Here is a 21,353-nt window from a genome sequence, read left to right on the forward strand (position 1 = left end):
GGTATGGATGGTTGGAGGACCTTTTGTCTTCACAATAGAGTGGTTGAATGGAGACTTTTCCGTGTTTCGTCCTTTTCTGCTTATCGTCTAAAGATAATTACTCCAAACAATATACAGTTAGTGCAAAAAATATTCATACATCTACAAAATGGAACCAAAAAAACAAAACAAACAAAAAAAAAAAAAAAAGAAAGAAAATTCAAGACGAGCAGAACAAAGAGAAACGGAAGATGGCAAATAAGCTTATTCAGGCACTGAAGAAATTGAAAGTGTAACCGATACTTTTACGGTTTTATATATATTTCCTTAGATGTACTAAGTTCTTTGTGCAGTTGTGTATTTAGATACTTAACCAACCAAATCTTTGTATCATGTGTTTTGTGATTTTTTTAATGAATTTTGTATTGATTTTTAGAACTTTTGACTTTTACAACTCCTTTTTACACTTTCCTTACGACGTTGCTTAGTACTAGTGAGCTACGTACAAAAACACAAAGAAACTCGTATAAAATTTTGCAGTGAGATAATTACCCATTTAGTTACAACGTTATTTAGAGTAGAACATATGTTCATATAACAATTGATGTATTTTCCATGTGATTTTTTTATTTCTACCTATTGGATAATTGAACTGTTCCTTTTTGACAGCTTCACGAAACGTCCTATATTTTTTCGTCGTGATTTCCTATGTATATATATTTTTCCATTAGTATTGGAAAATCTGCACTTGGCGCATTCCACTTTTATGAGATTTACTAGCAGCGTTCACCCCGCTTCGCTGGGGTCACCCCGGAACGCAATAAACTTTGTTACTTAGATAATTTTTACTTTTTCGCTTTCAAGTGATATGATAAAAACCATAGAAGATTGGAGTAAATGTTAACATTATATCGCCTGTCATTTATGTTAACCCGCCGAGTGACACGGTCATGTGGGTTGCATATAAATACGGTTAGATTTAGCTATGATGAGCTAACAAAGGATTTGTACGTTATGGACACTTGAATGGTCAATTATCTCAAGACACTGGTAATTGAAAATTAAAGTGATATGATAAAAACCATCTAGGGTCCAAATCTTAATAACCCCCCAAAAATGAAAGAAATTGGTTCAGCCGTATTAGCGTGATGAGCTAACAAAGGATTTGTACGTTCTCTTTTATATATATAGATAACATCATTATGTGTATGCACCCTTTTCTTTTTATGAAGGAAACACTCACTCACCACATGTTCTATGGCTACATTCGTATACCTGCACTTACGACACAAAAGTTATTTTTTTTCTTTCTTCTTGCCCTATTGTAATGCAGTCACATTCTATCTAAACATCAGCAGATTAATAAAACTATTGTCACTCATTAATGTATTATCAAAGTTATTGAAGACTACAGTACCTCTAAAATAATCGATTCCTTAACCTTGTAATCCTTGATTTAACCGTTCCATATACTCTTATCTTTTTTCAAGTCCTTAAATTTGACTAGTTTTCGATTGTCACTGGTCCTTTAATCCCTAATAGACTCTTCTAATCTAAACTCATGCGCAAACATTTCAACCACCTCATCTTTATTCTTCAATAGTTTAATCCAATTTCGTAAAATCCCTCTTCTTACCATATTCGGAATGGCCAAACTAGTCTCTTTTCTTTACATAAAATTAGACCATTAGAAATTAGAAAAAGGATTAGTGTGTCTCTAGGATACAAGTTCAAAATACCTACAATTTCATTCGGGAAATTTCCATTTCCTTCCTTTGCCACTAGCAAACCCAGTAATCACATTTTCAAAATCCAACTTCACAGTGAGATCATTTTCTATTGATAGTACAGTCAGACGATTCAAGAGCTCTTGAGTTTGAGAAAATTTGTCATCCCTGGAGATCCTGTGGTCCGCCGTAAAAGCAGGCCTTTATATGAATCTTAAAATAGAACGCAGGAGTTCTGTTTTCTATGTTTACTGTTATTATTAAGTATTCTGCCTTTCGGCAGGTCCTGGGACTAATGAGATTTTTTTTTTCAATCAGCTTCCTCTTTTAACTCCCAATATTTTCTCCTATCTTTAAAATCATCGATCAGCTGTGTTCTTCTTCCTATTCCTCACTCCCTTCCATCTTTCCTTCTATGGCGGTGTGAAGAAGATTTCGCAAGATGTGTCCAATCCAATTGGCCTTTCTACGAAGGATGGTGGCTGGAAGTGTCCTCTTTTCTTCTATCCATTTTAAAACATCTTCGTTTGTTGCTCTCTCTGTCCATTTTATCTTCTCCATCTTCCTCCAACACCACATTTCGAAGCTCTCCAGTTAGTACTACGAATTTTTTATATTGTAGTAATAGACAAATGAAACAACAGAAAAGGAAAAATAAATCCTTGCTTGCGAAACGAAGACTATTCGTTTTATCAAGCCCTACTAAACCATATAAACTGTATTGAGTTACGTTTACAATTAATGATTAGTATAATATGTACCTTTTTATTCTGAAGAAGAAAAATCAATATTGTAATGCTTACTCTTCATTCAGGAAAATCTGTAGTATTTTACATTTTAGGGTATTATTAAAACAATTGTAAAACTTTTCGTAAATAAAAAAAAGACCAGAGAAGCAAAATATATTAAAGTAAACATATGTAAAAAAAAAAAAAAAATGACAATCACGATTACACATTTGTAATTACTTAACTAGGTAAGCAAGATGGATATCCCGTTTTATTTTAGATAATAGTTGAAACTTATAGTTTTATTCTAAGTGCCCATTTTCTTTGTAATATATATAATTCAGTTTGAAAGCGAGATAATTCTGTACAATATGATCTTACACTATGGTCTGTGCACTCGCCAACGTATTAGGATAAATTATGGCTTAATTCTGGGCTCAGGCAAATAGTTAAGTAGTTGGTTCTGCTCTTCGCAACCTCTGTGTTTGTGTAAGGATATAACCTGAAATGAGTCAATCAATCAATCAATTGCCTGTATAATTGACGGTTTTGCAATTAATTGACTCCCGATATTCAAATACTCCATATATACAGTCATCATCATCATCATCATAGGTATTTTGAAATTATTGGTAGGTCACTTGCTGCAACTGAGAAGCTTTCATGCTCCACGGTCTTCCGCTAATCTCTTCGCCTTCACGTACGATTTTTTCTGTTTTGATATCATCCATTAATTGTAGTCTCCTTCACCCTCCCTCTCTTTCCTGCTACCAAACCCTCTAGCACGCCCCTTATACAGTTCCTTCTTAGCCAATGTCCCAACTAGTTTCTCTTCCTCTTCTTAGTAATATTTAAAATTGTTCTCTTTTCCCCCACCAATTCTAGCACCCTCTCATTCGTTTTCCGCTCAAATCAGCTAATTCTCTCTATTTTTCTTCACACCCACATTTCGAAAACTTCCAGTTGTTTTTCATCATTTTTGCGTAATGTCCATGTTTCTGACCCACACGGTACAATACTTCACACGAAGTATTTTACGAGTATTTTTCTCAACTCTTTATTCAAGGTCGCAGAAAATAGTATTTTCTTTCTCCTAAAGACTTCTTTCGCCATTCCTATCCTTGCTTTTATTTCACGTTCACATTTCATATCATTACTAATAATACTACCCAGGTATTTGAAAACTAGTCACCTGTTCTATTTTTTTCCTTCTACTTCTGTTTGACACCGACTCCTTCATTCCAATCATCATGGCTTTTGAATTTTTGACATTTATATACACAGCAGAGTAGGTGAGAAATCTCCGAAGTTTCTCTATTGAAAAGCGAACTGAATTTAAACTGTTATCTAGGAAAGAAAAGTTAACAAGCTTTTAAAATTTAACAAGACGATTTTTTTTTTAAATCAACATTTATCATGACATCTTCATTCTTGTTGATAACTGAATAACAGAAACAAATGTTTTATTTTATTAAATTTAATTCCTGATGCTAATTTTCTCGTTTCAGAGTCAGCAAAACTGAAATTTGCATATCTGGATTCGTGTCTGAATATGGCCTTCGTTTTAAGACTTCTATTTACAGACATGTTTCGGAATGATGATCGCAATGAGGTAAGCTATTTTAGACAGTGTTCGAAGTGGAAAAAAAAAAAAAAACAGAGGTGGTACGGTATGTTTTATTACAATTTTGATTCAACATACCGGCTACCTAATGTTGAAATGCAGTGAGAGTATGTTGTCTAAAATATTACATTTCTGTTTACATAATGACTGAAAACCATTGGAGAGCATATCTGTAGTAACGGTGGTTGGGGGTCGGGGCATGGAGAAACTTCAATCCCCTACAACTTTCAGAAAAAAATATTCCTTTATGTTGGATTATAGAGAATTATACATGAAAATGTTCAAAAACCGAATGAGGATATTAATAATTTCCTGCGGGAAAACTCCCAGTTCCTCACTCAACCGTGGGGTATTCCAAACACCCGGAAGGTCCGCTCCCACAACAGACAACCCGTAAACCCGCCCATGCTTAAAATACGTCATTTATATGTATTAAGTTAAGAAGATATACACATACACAACAAAGAAACAATTCAATATGGCACATCAAAATATAAACTAGGTGAACTTCTTTGCTGATACCTTATTTAATATACAAAAGATACGAAAAAGATAAGAAAAATGTCGGTGTTGCCAACTTAGAAATTATTTCTACATAAGAAATAAAACCTTTTACGTGATTATTTCTACATAAGAAATAAAACCTTTTACATGCAAAGCTGTTCGTCAATTACTGCGTATAAAAATGAATTTATCAAAAGTATTTAGCATCTACTTTCCAGGGACGGTATGTTTTAATAATTGAAAAAAACAGAGACGGTATGCCTTCATCACTGAAAAATTAGAGGCGGTATGGCATACCACCGCATACCGTCTCACTTCGACCACTGGTTTTAGACTTTCTTAAAGTGTATAAGAACGATATCTGATGCGTCTCTAAGTTTAAAAAGACGTACATTACACCAGTGCGTTAGGAAAGGGGGGTTCAGGTTTTAACTCTTTCCCCTTGATTTACCATATTAAGATATGTATACAACCATCTGAAGTGATATGAACTTGGGAACCTGACCCCCTACTGGTGAAATTCTGCGTAAGCTACTACATAACATGTAAAACTCATATTTCGTCGTTGTTCTGCCAGAAGTCACTAACCTCAAAAACATAGGAATGGAGTTAGGTGCTTCTTCCAGTACGATAATGATATAGAAGGTGAAATACACGACGTTCTAACATTGTCAGGCTAGAGGTAGCAGGTGAAATTGTGATGCTAAGCGTGGTTATCCTTAGCATAACAATGCCATCTGCTACATCTAGCCTCATACTACATATCAGAATCTATATTTCACGTTGTATATCGTCCTCGTACTGGAAGAAGTGCCAAGCTCCATCCGTATGTTTTTGCAGTTAATAACTTCTGTCAGAACTCCGACGATTATTGAACATAGATTAATAAACTTTATCATGCTTTTAAAAAAACACGTTTTTTTAAAAAAAATATCATTTTTGTTGATATTTTTGAAAACGGAAAAGAGTTTAAATAATATTCCCTTTTTTAAACTTGAACGAGGTGATTTCAAGTTTCTTTTATTATGTGATGTTAGAATATAAACGAAATCGGGGGTTTTAAGATATTTGTGTTATATTTTATCCAAGGTGTTTCTCCCACGCGACAGTTGCTCAGTAGCAGTACATTAGTGCTCTCCCAACATATAAAAGTGGGCGGTCACAGTAGCCTTTAGAATTCACAGCACAGTAATTGAACGAAAGTAAAATAAGTAGATAATCTTAGTACGCACTTTTTTCTAAGTATCTTAATCAGTAAAGAACCAAAGTAAAATACACGTGTGTAGAATATACTTTGATTTTGCAAACTGCAGTTCTACATTGCGTTTCACAGCGAGTATATATATATATATAGATATAGATATATAGATAGATAGATAGATAGATAGATATAGATATAGATATATATATATATATAGATAGATAGATTTAGTCTGAAAGTTTCCTCTTATAAATAGAATGTAATTTTTTATACTCCCGTCCCGGATTCGATCCCCTGTGGAGACACTCGATCGAAAAAGTGTGAAAGCTTTTTCAAGACAGCCATCCTTAGTAAAGTTTCCTCATTCACACCAGGCAAATGCTGGGCTAGTACCTAATATATAGGTCCCATGCTACTTTCTTTCTTCCTTCCCCTATTCTCCGGATAGTGGGATCACCGAGGTACGTTATCGCTCATTCGTGACAGGCTAACATGGCCATAGATGCCGAAAGCCAAGAAATCTAATTCCGAATTCTTTTTTTTCCTCATTTCTCATAATATCAGTATCTTTTGCGTTAATATAATAAAATTATTCAAAGTGAATTTACATATCAACGTGAATTATGCATGAATATAGATATTTGATTTCCAGTTATGTCCACACACACTATGACAAAATTTACACCATAATATTTAAGATCTTTTAGTATTGAGGTGTTTCTAAATAAGAGTTGTTCTTCCTTCTCAATTATATTTTTCGTTTTTCTTCCTATTTACAGTTTAACAACCAGCTGAACTTTCTTAGCACGGGAAGAATAGGTTTTTATGGTAAATATATGAAAAGTAGATTTCAACTCTGTTTTGCACCCCTTAGGTTTCATATTTGAACCCAAATGAAAAATTAGAAACGCAACTCTACCCAAGTGCTAAATATCTTTTAAAAAATCAGTTCGATTGTTTGCGAAAAATCTACCCCCTTCTTTCATTAGAATACATTTAAATCCAAGTGTAGAGCTAATGATAAATATCCAGGTCAACCAAAGATATGTCTAAAACTTCAATTTAAACTGTTCAGCCATGTTCTCACTTCCACCAATTTATGAATATAAAGTAGAAATTTAAAATATTACATAAATGTTCCTCCTTCAGAGGCAAGCATTTTCGAAAACCCTGGGAAACATCTCAACTTATTTTCCATAAAGATTTTATATACTGAGTTCCATCTCGCTAACTTGAAGGCCTAGTGGTATACATATTTTTGTCAAAAATTTTGTATCTCTCCTCCTTAGTATATGCATTTTGTGGAAAGTGACAAGATGAAAACCCGGATCGAGTCGAGTGATTACTATGCTCGAAAACTAATTGCAAATGGTTTACAGTTTTTCCGTGATGATGAAACAAACAACGTCGATGTATCACAATATTGTGAGCGGTGATTATATTTAATGAGAAAAAGCGGAAAGGCTATTACTCACCACAAAAAAATATGTAGCAGAATCTGTTTCTGCTACATATTTTTTTGTGGTGAGTAATAGCCTTTCCGCTTTTTCTCAACGTCGATGTAATTCTTATACAGGGTGTAACTTAATTAATGTAATGAATGTCGGGAAATAATTCCAGACACGGAGATACACACAAAAAAGGTCCTATGAACGTATATCATATTGGGTATATTGGCGGAGTTAGCGAGGGTCGAAAGTGTGAGAACTGTAAGTTGTAAGCGGTAGATATCGAACGGAAAACCAATGTGGCAGATGTTAATTTTCATCTTAAGGCGGCAGGCTACTAAATATTTTTGAAAAACTAATATTTTTTCTTTTGCTCGTTTTTCGTAAGTGGAAAGAGGTAATAAAATGTAACTTACCACAATAATAGATAATGTTACTCTACACCAGATAATATGAATCGGAAAAATTTTCAGTGTTGCCATCAATATAAATTACAGTGTGACCAGAATTTGAATTACTCAAAAATCTAGGTTAAGGCAGCGACTAGAAAAATAAACTCAACGGTAATTGATGACTTATCACGCTGTCTTTGTTCCATGTTTACTACTTTTTAAATAATATTTCTATTTATGTTACAAAACTTAGACAAATTATTACAAAATAAATAAGTTATTACCAAATAAATACAAATATTATTTAAAAAGTAGTAAACAAGGAACATAGACAGCATGATAAGTCATCAATTACCGTTGAGTTCATTTTTCTAGTCGCTGCCTTTACCTAGATTTTTGAGTAATTCAAATTCTGGTTACACTGTAATTTATATGGATGGCAACACTGAAAATTCTTGAGATTCTCATTTTCTGGTGTAGAATAACATTATCTATTATTGTGGTAAGTTACATTTTATTACCTCTTTCCACTTACGAAAAACGGGCAAAAGAATAATTATTAGTTTTTCAAAAATATTTAGTAGTCTGCCCCCTTAATTCAGTATGATAGAACTGAACAATTTTAACTTTGTACAAAGATTGTGATACTTTAAAACTATTATGAACAATATAAAATGAATGATCATCAGCACTGCCGCCATTATGTGCAGTTTACTGATAAAGTAACCTCGGTCTAAAGACAGCCACTTGCTCACAAAGAGAAGCTACTGTTTAAGAGAAAGAAGGTAAGAAAAAGGATCATTGACAAAGATTTGGTAATAGTTTGGGTTCAGTTTATTGCCTGTCAATTAGTTTTCATGGAAGAGGAAAACCAAACAGGATAGTATGAAAAGAAACCACACACGTGATAAAGATGACTGGGTGATATTCTTCCTATCCTTTTTACTACCTAATACAGGGTGCGGCACGTAAAACCGGCCCGTAAAGTGAACACATAAAATGACTTCAGTCCCCTTAAAGCACGTCTGCAACTTCTCTTACTCGCATGAACCTGTTGACTCAATCTCCTGGCTGACTTTCGAGGACTTCTTGTCATTAACTCCTCCACCTGCATCTTTAATTCAGGTGTGCAGACAGATGGTCGTCTGTTCCTGGGAGCATTCTGAACCGATCCTGTACGCCGCCGTTTTTCAATCAATTCCTGAATGGTGCTTTTTGCTGGCACAGAACGTCCTGGAAATTTCTCCCGAAACAAATTCTTTGTTTTCACAAAAGATCCATTGAGAATGAACCCTTCAACAATGGCAACACGCTCGGGTATCGAATACGGCATTATCACACACTGACACTCACCCGGTTTAACACAACGAGCCCTTTTTCTCAACTGGTTTCGACAAGTTTCACTGGCTGCGGCTGCACGTGACTGCTGCAGGTCACGTAAGTCGACCCGACCTGGACACGCCATCTCTTGGTAGGAAGGTAGATTATTTAAATGTTGCCAAAAACACAATATACCAGAATATTACGACGGGCCGGTTTTACGTGCCGCACCCTGTATAAGGGTAATAAAGAAAGAAAGAGGAAGATTAGAAGTAGTTTGGTGTCTAGTTGTTACGGTTTGGCATTTGAATATAACATTTACATTTTTATGAGATTACGTTATTACGGTTATAAAAGGAGTTGGTACATACCCTTCATGCGAAATTAAGTAACAAGTGTATCAAATTATGAAATGATTTTAAGAAAGAAATGTGATATATGTAGCATGGTAATGTAAATAAATGTGATATTGTGTGTGTCCGTAGTGATTTTTTTTTCTGATAGCATTTAGTAACACCCACACTGACGGAAGCTACTCTAAATATCACAGCGATTAGATAACCCCTTGTATTTTCCTACGTTTATGTGTCGATGTAGACTGCTATCACCACACCATGTAGTATTTCTGGTGCCTTTAGAGAGAGGGAGAAAAAAAGCCTATAAAATGCTTTTATTTTTTGTGTGCTTTTTATTTATTTATTTCACAAATTCAAGGATTAGAATTAGAATTTACATTTCTGGGCTGTCGGCATCCATGGCCGTGTTAGCCGTCATGTATGAGGGATGATGTCACTTGATGATCACACTATCCAGGGATTGGGGAGGAATCGCCCTGGAACTATTATATTAAATACCATCCCGCCATTTGCCTGGTGTGAATAAGGAAAACCTTACTTAGGATAGCTAACCTGAAAAAGCTGCTACAGTTTTTCGAACGAAACGCAAGAGCGGGGGTTTTCGAGTCCCCGCTGAAAATCGAACTCGAAACAGCTCGCACTAAACGCAAGAACTTTAGAACCTGCACTACGCGGGGCTACTTTTACAAACTCAAGTTATAACTGGTACTATTATATTAAATACCGTCCCGTCATTTGCCTGATGTGAATAAGGAAAACCTTACGATAGCTAACCCGAAAAAGCTGTTACAGTTTTTCGAGCGAGTGTCCCCGCTCAAAATCGAACTCGAAACAGCTCGCACTAAAGGCAAGAACTTCAGGACCTGCGCTACGCGGGGCTACTTTTATAAATTCAAGTTAGAACTGGTACTATTGACTTCTGATTTGGTATATGTGGAAAGCTATAAATAAGGGAAACATGATCAGAAAGATACATTTTGGAAGGAGAGAGGTCACCGAAGGCCCGCAGAACTTCTTGCGTACTGTAAGTACGAGCCATCTTCTGGGAATTAAAGAAAAAAATAATCAAAAAAATAATTTTCTACAGGTAATTATTTTGTTAATCATTTGTTTCAAATAACATTCGGTACTACTTCGTCGTTTTGAATAATATTAAAAGTGGTTTCGAATTTCGTTAAAATTAATTTTATTGATCTTTTGTTTTATAAAGAACCGCTTCCTTTAATTCGAGTCGTACCATAAATCTGTTAGTGTATATTAATGGACACCGCACATTTCATGTTACACACACACACACACGAACCATGCACATTTTAGAACTAAGTAAATAATATAAATACATTTATCTCCAGTGGTGCTATTCTAATTTTTTAACAACCAGTTATATATATATATATATATATATATATATATATATATATATATATAGAGAGAGAGAGAGAGAGAGAGAGAGTAGATAAATAGGTAAATAGATACATATAAATAATTCTCTTAGGAAACAAACCATGCAAGGTAGACAAAAGCAAATCTTCTTTTATTAGATACCACAAGTGACAAATAGAGAGATCTACACAGGATCCTAATATAAAGTGTTTAACGAAATTAGGTAACACTGCGAATATCTTGAAAACGAATTATCCAAGATTTGATGGTTGTCAAAAAGTATAGAAAAGACCTTAATCTATCAACGGATCGACAGTTGTTGATAATGGTATGTATGCGTTTCAAATATAAATAACCCTCACTATTACGCTCATGTGAACTCAGTTCTCATTCCTGATATCTAAGCATTTGAGATTAAGAAATAAACGCTTATGTCTCGTTCTGAGATCATATGTTTTCTTTCAGAACTAAACTTTACCGTTCCTGGGTATAATTGGATAAAATTTATTGTCTGGGCATAACAAACGGTTCTGCGAACTCGAAATATTTTAAAAACCAGTTCTGGCAACCGGCTGAATAGCACCACTGCTTATCTCACGAAAGAAGTATAAATTTTCCATTCCTTGTTTCCACTAGATTTAGACTGTTACTTGCGAAAATAAGTGATGTAATGAAGACCTCATATGAGAAAAGGGATGTTTTTCATAGCGTATTCAATTTAGAATGTGACTGAATTGAATGTCAGTAATTTGTAAATACATAGATTGATAGGTAGGTAGATTCTATATACGTACAAATATATATATATATATATTCCATCTTTAAATTCCCGTAGTGAACCTGCAGACGACTTCTAGATACATTAAAGTGATTTAAATATACAAGTATAAAGTTTTAGGTCGTTTTTTTTTTTCTTTTTCAGTGTTCTATATTAATCAACCTGCTTATACAATACGTGTTTATTTGTTTCAGGTTACATTGCTAACACTACTACTAAACGAAGGACGTGCTTTACTGTCAGAAATAACATCAAAAATAAACATTACTTTACAAAAAATGGATAATGTTAGAACTTCGTGTCCACCATCAAGTTATTTCCAAGAAGCTAAACGCACAATAGAAGATACTCTGGAAGACAAACCAAGAGGAAATTGGAACTTAGACGGTGCAATGAAGGTTTTGGAAGCAGTAAAAGATGAATTCAAAAATAAAACAAAACTTTATCCTGAAGTAGAAGACCTACCGAATTTTGAGCCTGTGGTAGTTCCTAAAATTGAAGAAGAGAACTACGAAGATAGTGTAATTAACTGGTTGGAAGAATTAGAAAATCGTCGGCGTAATTTGGTAAAGACGATCGTTGCTTTACAGCTCAAGTTAGGCCAAGTGTCAGATGAAGATGTTCTTCTACCGCATAAGGAGATTATAGAACACCGATTCATTGAAGAGATGGCTTCACTTCGGAAGTGTTTAGTAGTATCTGATAGAAAGAAAGAATACGTCGTTCGCCTCATGAAGCTGCTTTGTTTGAGAATCAACTGGCTTCAAGACACATACAAGAACATAATAGATGGTAGGTTTGCTTTTAGCAACTTTAAATTGGTAAGAATGTAAATATTCCTCCTACCATAACATTTTAAATTTGTTTGAGAAATTCTAAACGTAAAAATTCACATATATTTCTCACAAGTAAAAATAAAATCTCACCAAACTTATCTCTCATAATTACCAATCTCTTATAGTTTCTTCAATATCTCATTATCTTTATTAGGCATGTTACAATAGAAACAATAGAACAATAGAAAGAAATGCAGATGACTTATTAAACGCTTGCAGGACATGGGTTTAGAAGTAAATGCAGAGGAAACTTTCGTCGTAATAATGTAATTGTGATGGATGCATTAAAATATCAAATAATACTTTCGATAGTTTCAAATATCTAGAATCAGTATTAACAGACCAAAAGCACATTCACGAAGAAATTAAATGTAGAATAAAAGCAGAAAATTCATGTTATTATTTAGTTCAAAATCTTTTGTCCTCGCGAATCCTGTCGAGGAATTTGAAGCTTAAAATATATAAAACGACAATCGTTCCAACGGGAATGGCGGAAATTTCATAACAATGAACTGCACAATTTATACCGTTCATCAAACATTATTAGAGTCATCTTCTAGGAAGATCAGGTGGGCAGGTCATGTAGCCAGAACGGAAGAAAGTAGAAACGCTTTCAAAGTTTTAACTGGAAATTCAGTCGAAAAATGACCATTAGGAAGACCAAGGTGCATATGGGAGGAGAACATTAAGATGGATTTCGCAGAAATAGGAGCACAAAGCAGAAATTGGATCCAGTTGGCTAAGAACAGAAATCGATGGAGAGCTTTTGTGAACGCGGCGTTGAACCTCCGAGTTTCATAGACCATTGAGTTAGTTAGTTAGTTAGTTTAGGCATGCTATATCTGAACAATACATTCTTCAATTATTCTGTATTGTTCTGTGAATTACTATGTATTTTGCTATATTAGTATATGTATTTTCACAATTATTGACAAGTTTATACCTGTTAACACATATTGATGTTAAAAAGACTTAGACAGACAGACAGACAGATGCTAATAATTATAATCTTAATTCCTAGTTCGATTCCACGCCATTGAGCGTCTGGTGGACTACATCGTGTCCTTCTCCAATTTACTTTAATATTCTTATCGCACCAATTATTTCAAAATAATTCGCCTTTAGCCTAAAGGTCGTATGTAACAGTAGTTAAAAATTTCATTTCATTTTCATTTATGCTTTAAAGGTTTGCTTGTGTAATTTATAAAACAGGCACCAATTATTTCAATATAATTCGCCTTTAGCCTAAAGGTCGTATGTAACAGTAGTTAAAAATTTCATTTCATTTTCATTTATGCTTTAAAGGTTTGCTTGTGTAATTTATAAAACAGGCACCAAATTTTATTCTGACACCTTTCAATGTGAACTTGCAGATTGTATGGTCTCTGTCATAGTTGACCGCTAGCACTCCTGCCTTTGAAACCAGATACACTGATTTGTACCTTTACACGAGTCACATTTTCGTCGTCTGAAGAGGTTGATTGGCGTCCAGCGCGAGCTTCGTCGTCAATCTCTTCATGGCCTTCCAAAAACGCCTTGTGCCTTTATAATAAACACTGATCCCTGATGACCTGTTGAACCATTGGAAGTTTCCGCTCAGAGTTGCCAAGTTTCACATAAAACTTGATTGCGTATCGTTGTTCCAGTTAGAGCTACATCACGACTTATACTAGAGACAAAACAGACGTTTACAAAATCGCCTATCCTTCAGCTCCGAGAGCCCAGAGACAACTGTGCAAGCACTCGCTCGATAGTTAACTTACATCACCATCGATCCCGGCAGATAAAGCGCACTGCAGCGTACAGTCTTTTCACAATAAAATATATGACACTACTTTCCGGATAGACTTTATATACCGGGTGAGGCATTTAAAACTGTTTTTTTTTTTTGAATATCTGGAAAACTACAAATCGGATTTTGAAAAAATTGTAATAAAAGTTGTTCGTCTCGAAGGGGGACATCCAATGATGCCACACTCGACCCCCTGCCCCCACCCCCCGGGGGCGGGAGGGGGGGCAACTTTGAAATCTTAAATAGGAACCCCCATTTTTTATTCCATATTCTGATTCTCCGTGAAAAAATACGTAACTTTTGTATTGAACATTTTTTTCGTTGCGTGATAGATGGCGCTGTAATCGACAAATATCAAAATGGCTCACAAACATTTGAAAAACATTTGAGGACAGTTTTAAATGCCTCATTTATCAAATGTTTGTGAGCCATTTTGATTTTTGTCGATTACAGCGCCATCTATCACGCAACGAAAACAATGTTCAATACAAAAGTTACGTATTTTTTCACGGAGAATCAGAATATGGAATAAAAAATGGGGGTTCCTATTTAAGATTTCAAAGTTGCCCCCCCTCCCGCCCCCGGAGGGTGGGGGCAGGGGGTCGAGTGTGGTATCATTGGATGTCCCCCTTCGAGACGAACAACTTTTATTACAACTTTTTCAAAATCCGATTTGTAGTTTTCCAGATATTCAAAAAAACAGTTTTAAATGCCTCACCCGGTATATATATGATATACAGAAAATAAAATGTAAAAATGTTTTTTTTTTATAAAAAAAATACTTGCTATGCATAGCAGTGCTTCTATATTAATTTTTTAAGTATAAACGTAATTTTTTAAAACATACAAATCTTTTACCTGGTTGTAAACGATCATCTCATGAAATAATTATGGTTATAAGGCATGCATAACCTTAACATCCACTGTAAATTATAATTATCAACTTTCATACAAGTCGAATCAAAGAAACGCTTATCTCACAAATATTATATATATATGAAATATAGAATGGCCTAATTGGACCAATATACTACATGGGAAAGGTATAAAATGTAAATTGTTACAATGAGACTTCTTCCATCTCTTGAGAATAGCTTGTATTTAGTATGAATTATTCATAGTTTATTAATTACTATTACAGGAGGCAATAAGTTAACAAAGAGGGAGATAACTCCACCAAACCCATCTTTTTACTCTGTGGAAACAATGCTAATGGGAACCAGGCTAAGAATGCTAGCCGTGATAATAGATTTGAAAGCTCTCTTCGCAGCATATCTTTCACGCTTTGGTACGGCTCATCCAATTACAGATGTAAGTATAGTTTCATTATACACTTCAATTTAATTAATGTTAATGTGTTATCTTTTTATAACAATATTTTCCAATTTATTAGAGCGAGAAAAACAAATGTATTTTTCTTTTAATGTGTGTAGAATTTGATCGTTTACTGTGGAACCATATGAAGTGCAAATATAATATGTAATTAAATCTAAAAGCGATATATTTCTCTTTCATTGAAACCTAATTTGAGCTCCGTGCGCCCAGCCATTTGCATATAACAATCATTCCAGTTATAACTTGCGTTTCTCCAGCGATTAAGGCATTAAATCGCCTAGAAATCCATGACACAGACAGGGGAGAATTCGGGACTTTTGACAGGGGAGAATTCGGGACGTCAAATAAAGCAGATGTATCAATTTTCAGCTTTACATTATTTTTTTGCAAGGTTGAAACCTAAAGTCACTGAGCTAGTGTATTCATTCGTTTTTGAACAGTAAAAATAACAAAAATATATATAATACAAGATCATCTTAGTCTGTAAGTAAGCCAATTCCTCATTGTTAGCAGTCACCGCTGCACTACGTTCGCTACCTGCCTTAATTTGAAAATTGATATTGATGATGCCGAACATTTACTGTTTATTATTAAGATAGGAGTCGTATTGAATGTAAATAAGGTTGTAATTATTTTTACAAAAGCCACAAATACTTATTCCATGTCAAATATAACATATTTTATTAACTAAGCAACATGAACATAGTATATGAACTACAAACAGTTGTTACAGTTTATCTTTAGGACAGTGCAAGATTTACCAAGCTTTAGCGCCAACTCACATGAAATATATCACCATTAACAGGCCGTAAGTATATTTAGATTTGAAGATTAATATTTGTGTAACCGCAGCTAGTTGGGCAGACTTACAAACAATTAAATATAAACAATTTGAAGTTTTAATTAATGGTTTTAGCCTATAGGATACAGCGAGCCGAAAGCTTGGGAAGGGGGACTAACTACTTTTACCCATTGAGAAAGCTATCTATGAAAACACAAATTAAACATAACTTTCTTACAAGACTGTCTAATTCTTTATTATAAATTAACGAGAAATGTTACAGTTTCGGAAGTATATCACTTCCTTCCTCAGACTACTATTCCCACTGAAATCATAGATAACATAACATAATTTGTTATCTCGACCAATCAAGAATCATTTCTTTTTTCAATTCAAAATATATGCCCATTGTTGTGACAATTTTAAACCCTTAACAGAAATAATACATTGTTAATTAATCTTTATATTTCTTTTAACATATATTAACTAAAATAAATACTAATTAACTATCTAAACATTGAAATTTTCTACCTAATATTGAATACTAAATTTTCTACCTGAATATTGATTACTAATTAACAACGTGAATATAAAACTATCTATGAAAATAAAAGACAACGTACGATCCTTGTGTTTTTTATTTATTTAATTTGATTGAGAGAAGTAATAGTCACATATTGTATTTTATCTATTTATTTTTTCTCAGTGCTCAAAAGAGACGTTAAACTCACATTTCATGTTTTTATTTCTTCTTTATTCTAAAAAGAGACGTCAAACTTCTGGTGTTCCTTAAATCTTTAATTGAGAGCAGTAATGTTATATTATGTATTTCCTGTATTTAATCTCAAATGCTGAAAAGAGACGTTAAACTCTTGGTGTTTCTTTAATTGAGAGCGGTAGTGTTTGTATGTCATGTGTTTATTCTCGGTGCTGAAAAGAGACGTTAAACTTCCGGTATTTCTCAATTCTTTAATTGAGAGCGGTACTCTTATATTACGTATTTCATGTGTTTATTCTCATTGCTGAAAAGAGACGTTAAACTTCTGGTATTTCGTAATTCTTTAATTGAGAGCGGTACTGTTATATTATGTATTGCATATGTTTATTCTCGTTGCTGAAAAGAGACATTAAACTTCTGGTGTTTCTTAATTCTTTAATTGAGAGCGGTTGTGTTATATTGTGTATTTCATATATTTATTCTCGATGCTGAAAAGAGATATTAAACTTCTGGTGTTTCTTAATTCTTTAATTGAGAGCGGTTGTGTTATATTGTGTATTTCATATATTTATTTTCGATGCTGAAAAGAGATATTAAACTTCTGGTGTTTCTTAATTCTTTAATTGAGAGCGGTTGTGTTATATTGTGTATTTCATATATTTATTCTCGATGCTGAAAAGAGATATTAAACTTGTGGTGTTTCTTAATTCTTTAATTGAGAGCGGTTGTGTTATATTGTGTATTTCATATATTTATTCTCGATGCTGAAAAGAGATATTAAACTTGTGGTGTTTCTTAATTCTTTAATTGAGAGCGGTTGTGTTATATTGTGTATTTCATATATTTATTCTCGATGCTGAAAAGAGATATTAAACTTGTGGTGTTTCTTAATTCTTTAATTGAGAGCGGTTGTGTTATATTGTGTATTTCATATATTTATTCTCGATGCTGAAAAGAGATATTAAACTTCTGGTGTTTCTTAATTCTTTAATTGAGAGCGGTTGTGTTATATTGTGTATTTCATATATTTATTCTCGATGCTGAAAAGAGATATTAAACTTCTGGTGTTTCTTAATTCTTTAATTGAGAGCGGTTGTGTTATATTGTGTATTTCATATATTTATTCTCGATGCTGAAAAGAGATATTAAACTTCTGGTGTTTCTTAATTCTTTAATTGAGAGCGGTTGTGTTATATTGTGTATTTCATATATTTATTCTCGATGCTGAAAAGAGATATTAAACTTGTGGTGTTTCTTAATTCTTTAATTGAGAGCGGTTGTGTTATATTGTGTATTTCATATATTTATTCTCGATGCTGAAAAGAGATATTAAACTTCTGGTGTTTCTTAATTCTTTAATTGAGAGCGGTTGTGTTATATTGTGTATTTCATATATTTATTCTCGATGCTGAAAAGAGATATTAAACTTGTGGTGTTTCTTAATTCTTTAATTGAGAGCGGTTGTGTTATATTGTGTATTTCATATATTTATTCTCGATGCTGAAAAGAGATATTAAACTTCTGGTGTTTCTTAATTCTTTAATTGAGAGCGGTTGTGTTATATTGTGTATTTCATATATTTATTCTCGATGCTGAAAAGAGATATTAAACTTCTGGTGTTTCTTAATTCTTTAATTGAGAGCGGTTGTGTTATATTGTGTATTTCATATATTTATTCTCGATGCTGAAAAGAGACATTAAACTTCTGGTGTTTCTTAATTCTTTAATTGAGAGTGGTAGAGTTATGTATTTCATGTGTTTATTCTCGGTGCTGAAAAGAGACATTAAACTGCAAACAATAATTTTTTGTGCTCATTTTTATTGTATATAATATGTAAGTTAATACAAAGAAGTTTACATTTCAGATTTCTTTCGAAACTCTTGAGATGTGGTTCAATATGGGGATGGAGTACACATTCTTCGGCTCGAATTGGGAACAAGCATACAGAAAATATCAATATAATTTGATCGTGAATATTAGAAAACTTGGACCAGAATACGCAGAAAAATTACGTGATCATTGCTGTGAAGGTAAGTTTAGTGAACCTTTCACCGTGTTTACCCGCGTGTTTAATAATCGCCCTCGCATAATAGCCTAATCTTAAGTTTGAAGTTATAACATTCACCAAAAAAATTTCCCGTTATAAAAGTCGCATTCTATGGAATTCTTGTCTTTGCGAATGCTACTTTCTTCTAAATTGCTTATCTTGCACGAGTCCGAGCAAAAAACTTTTATGCAAGTGGATAGTACAAAGTCTGTCTTCGATAGCATCTGACACGGTGTCGAAAAGCTTCAAAAAGACCATCATATCCAACGCTTTGGACGGAAGTGGTGATGATGCTCTGTGATAATTAACGAAAAATTAGTTTATAGCTACAGAACTGTCTGAAGTTTAATACAGTATGTACAGTTCTTTTTAATACAGTACTAAAACTAAAAAATTCCATTGTATGAGCTTGTGCCATTTTCAAATCCCCAAAGATATTTGTTTCTTCGTTAAGTAGCAGCGGCGCAAATCTGTCTTTAACATTGGGGGGACGTTTAAGACTTTTTTTTTTTACGATGTCCAAAATATTTATGAAGTTGAAAAAGAATGTTGTGGAGGATCAGAGGAACAGAGTTGTCTTCAACGTTGGGAGATGGGCAGATTTGAGGATTATTCTGGGGGGGGGGACATCAATTTCATTTCACGTTCCTGTGTGGTAATCGGACAAAAATCATCAAATTTCTTCCCAAAACACGTTTCAAATCGGATTATTGGGGGGACAATACCCCTCAGTTCCAAGATTGGAGGGGACATGTGCCCCTCATCCCCCCATGATTTGGGCCAGTGTTAAGTAGAATGTTCGGCTCTAATTTTATTCACTTTGTTTATTTCAGCATGGGAGGTGCCACCATTCTCCAGTGATCCGTTCATCTACACTTCTTGCAGCAGCATTGAACATGCACAGCAGCTGATCACCACTTTTTCTAGCTTCTTCCTACTAGCTGTATATGTTGAACATTCAGAAGCTGCTCTTATTTTACCAGGATTTTTAAATGGACTTGGTTCTGGTTCTAGTTTACCTTCTATGCGTCCCAATGAGTATCCAAGAAACTTGGCTGGAAGAACACTGGAAGAGCACAGAGACCAAATAGATATCATTGTGAGTAGAACATTTAAATTATTTTCTATCATTCGATATCACATTCATTCATTTGTATACATATAAATGATTATCAAAATACCGAAATACCTGAAGAAAATTCAATTTACCTGTTTAATACGCTGTGGAATCAGAACAGTTCTGATTGCTTGTAGAATAGAGAATAAATTCATTCATTCATTTGTATACATATAAATGATTGTCAAAATATCGAAATACCTGAAGAAAATTCAATTTACCTGTTTAATACGCTGTGGAATCAGAACAGTTCTGATTGCTTGTAGAATAGAGAATAAAAAAAATCCCAGTATAAAAGTCGCATTCTATGGAATTCTTGTCTTTGTGAATGCACCTTGTAAGGTTCGCAGCATACATTGAAATATCTCCATGACGGACACCGATGGGATATGATTATAAAGAAAGGTGTCCGTTACAAACAGGTTACACAGTCGTATATTACTCAGATCTCAGGCAGCAATTGTATGTAGTATCTAGTAAATACAGGATATTGATTATAAATGTAAATATAGGCTAATTTCAAAATACTCAATTGTATTTAAATTACTAGAGGGAAAATACTCTTCTATAAAGAAACAAAAGTATCGCTGGAGAATTATATACCTCTATAATCGGAAACACACTTAATTGTTTGCATACGTCCACAAAACATACAAACACCAAATTTTGCATACTTGTTCGTCATGGGATGTGAGTAATGGGAAAATTCCGATATCACGAAAAAGGCGACATTTTCCATGTAAATGAAGTGTCGAAATTTTTCGTCGTTTCGAAATGCTGGTTTTTAGAGTAGTTCCGCACACCATAGAAACGTCATATTTTGTCAGGCAGTGAAGCTAGGAACATAGTTTATGATAGAAAAAAGAGCATTAAAATTCGTTTTCGTTTCGCGGCGCAAATCGAAAAAATGTGAAATTTGTAATGGCTGTATGTAGGACGTTGAAATTTCGAGGTGATGTTTATTCTGATGCGTAGTTTGCGAATTCGCCCTTAAACTTGAAAAAATAGTCATGTTCGGTGTAAGAAAGTGCTAGGAATGTTATAAGGGGGCGTCTAATTCTACACAACTTGTAGATATGGTGGAATCACGAAATTGCGTTCAAGTGTGTAGATTACAGGGCATGTGAGGGGAAAAATCCGACATGTTGGAAAAGTCGCCATCTTCGATTCAAAATGGCGGCTCAAAAATTTGTAACCATGAAAATTGTAAGTTGTGCTCTTGGTAGGTAAGCCAGGTTTCGCTATGTTATTAAGGACGTAGTTCAGTTTAAGTGAAGAAACAAATC

General features: G+C 34.0%; 1 protein-coding gene across 4 annotated transcripts in view; it reads left to right on the forward strand.

Moving 5' to 3' along the window:
* Window positions 1-21,353, forward strand: part of LOC145675853 (uncharacterized) — a 224,961-nt gene that overhangs the window by 110,147 nt on the left and 93,461 nt on the right. For all 4 annotated transcript variants that reach the window (XR_014129229.1, XM_081746616.1, XM_081746617.1 and 1 more), the window contains exons 16-20: window positions 3,943-4,046; window positions 11,635-12,232; window positions 15,210-15,379; window positions 18,768-18,933; window positions 19,784-20,049. Coding sequence is in view for 3 of the 4 variants with exons in the window: in XM_081746616.1 (XP_081602742.1) it covers window positions 3,943-4,046; window positions 11,635-12,232; window positions 15,210-15,379; window positions 18,768-18,933; window positions 19,784-20,049 (1,304 nt within the window). In the remaining variant the exon portion in view is untranslated. The remainder of the gene's footprint in view (window positions 1-3,942; window positions 4,047-11,634; window positions 12,233-15,209; window positions 15,380-18,767; window positions 18,934-19,783; window positions 20,050-21,353) is intronic.

This window comes from Thermobia domestica, chromosome 18 (genome assembly GCF_964235325.1).
Source record: "Thermobia domestica chromosome 18, izTheDome1.hap1.1, whole genome shotgun sequence".
Lineage (NCBI taxonomy): Eukaryota > Metazoa > Arthropoda > Insecta > Zygentoma > Lepismatidae > Thermobia > Thermobia domestica.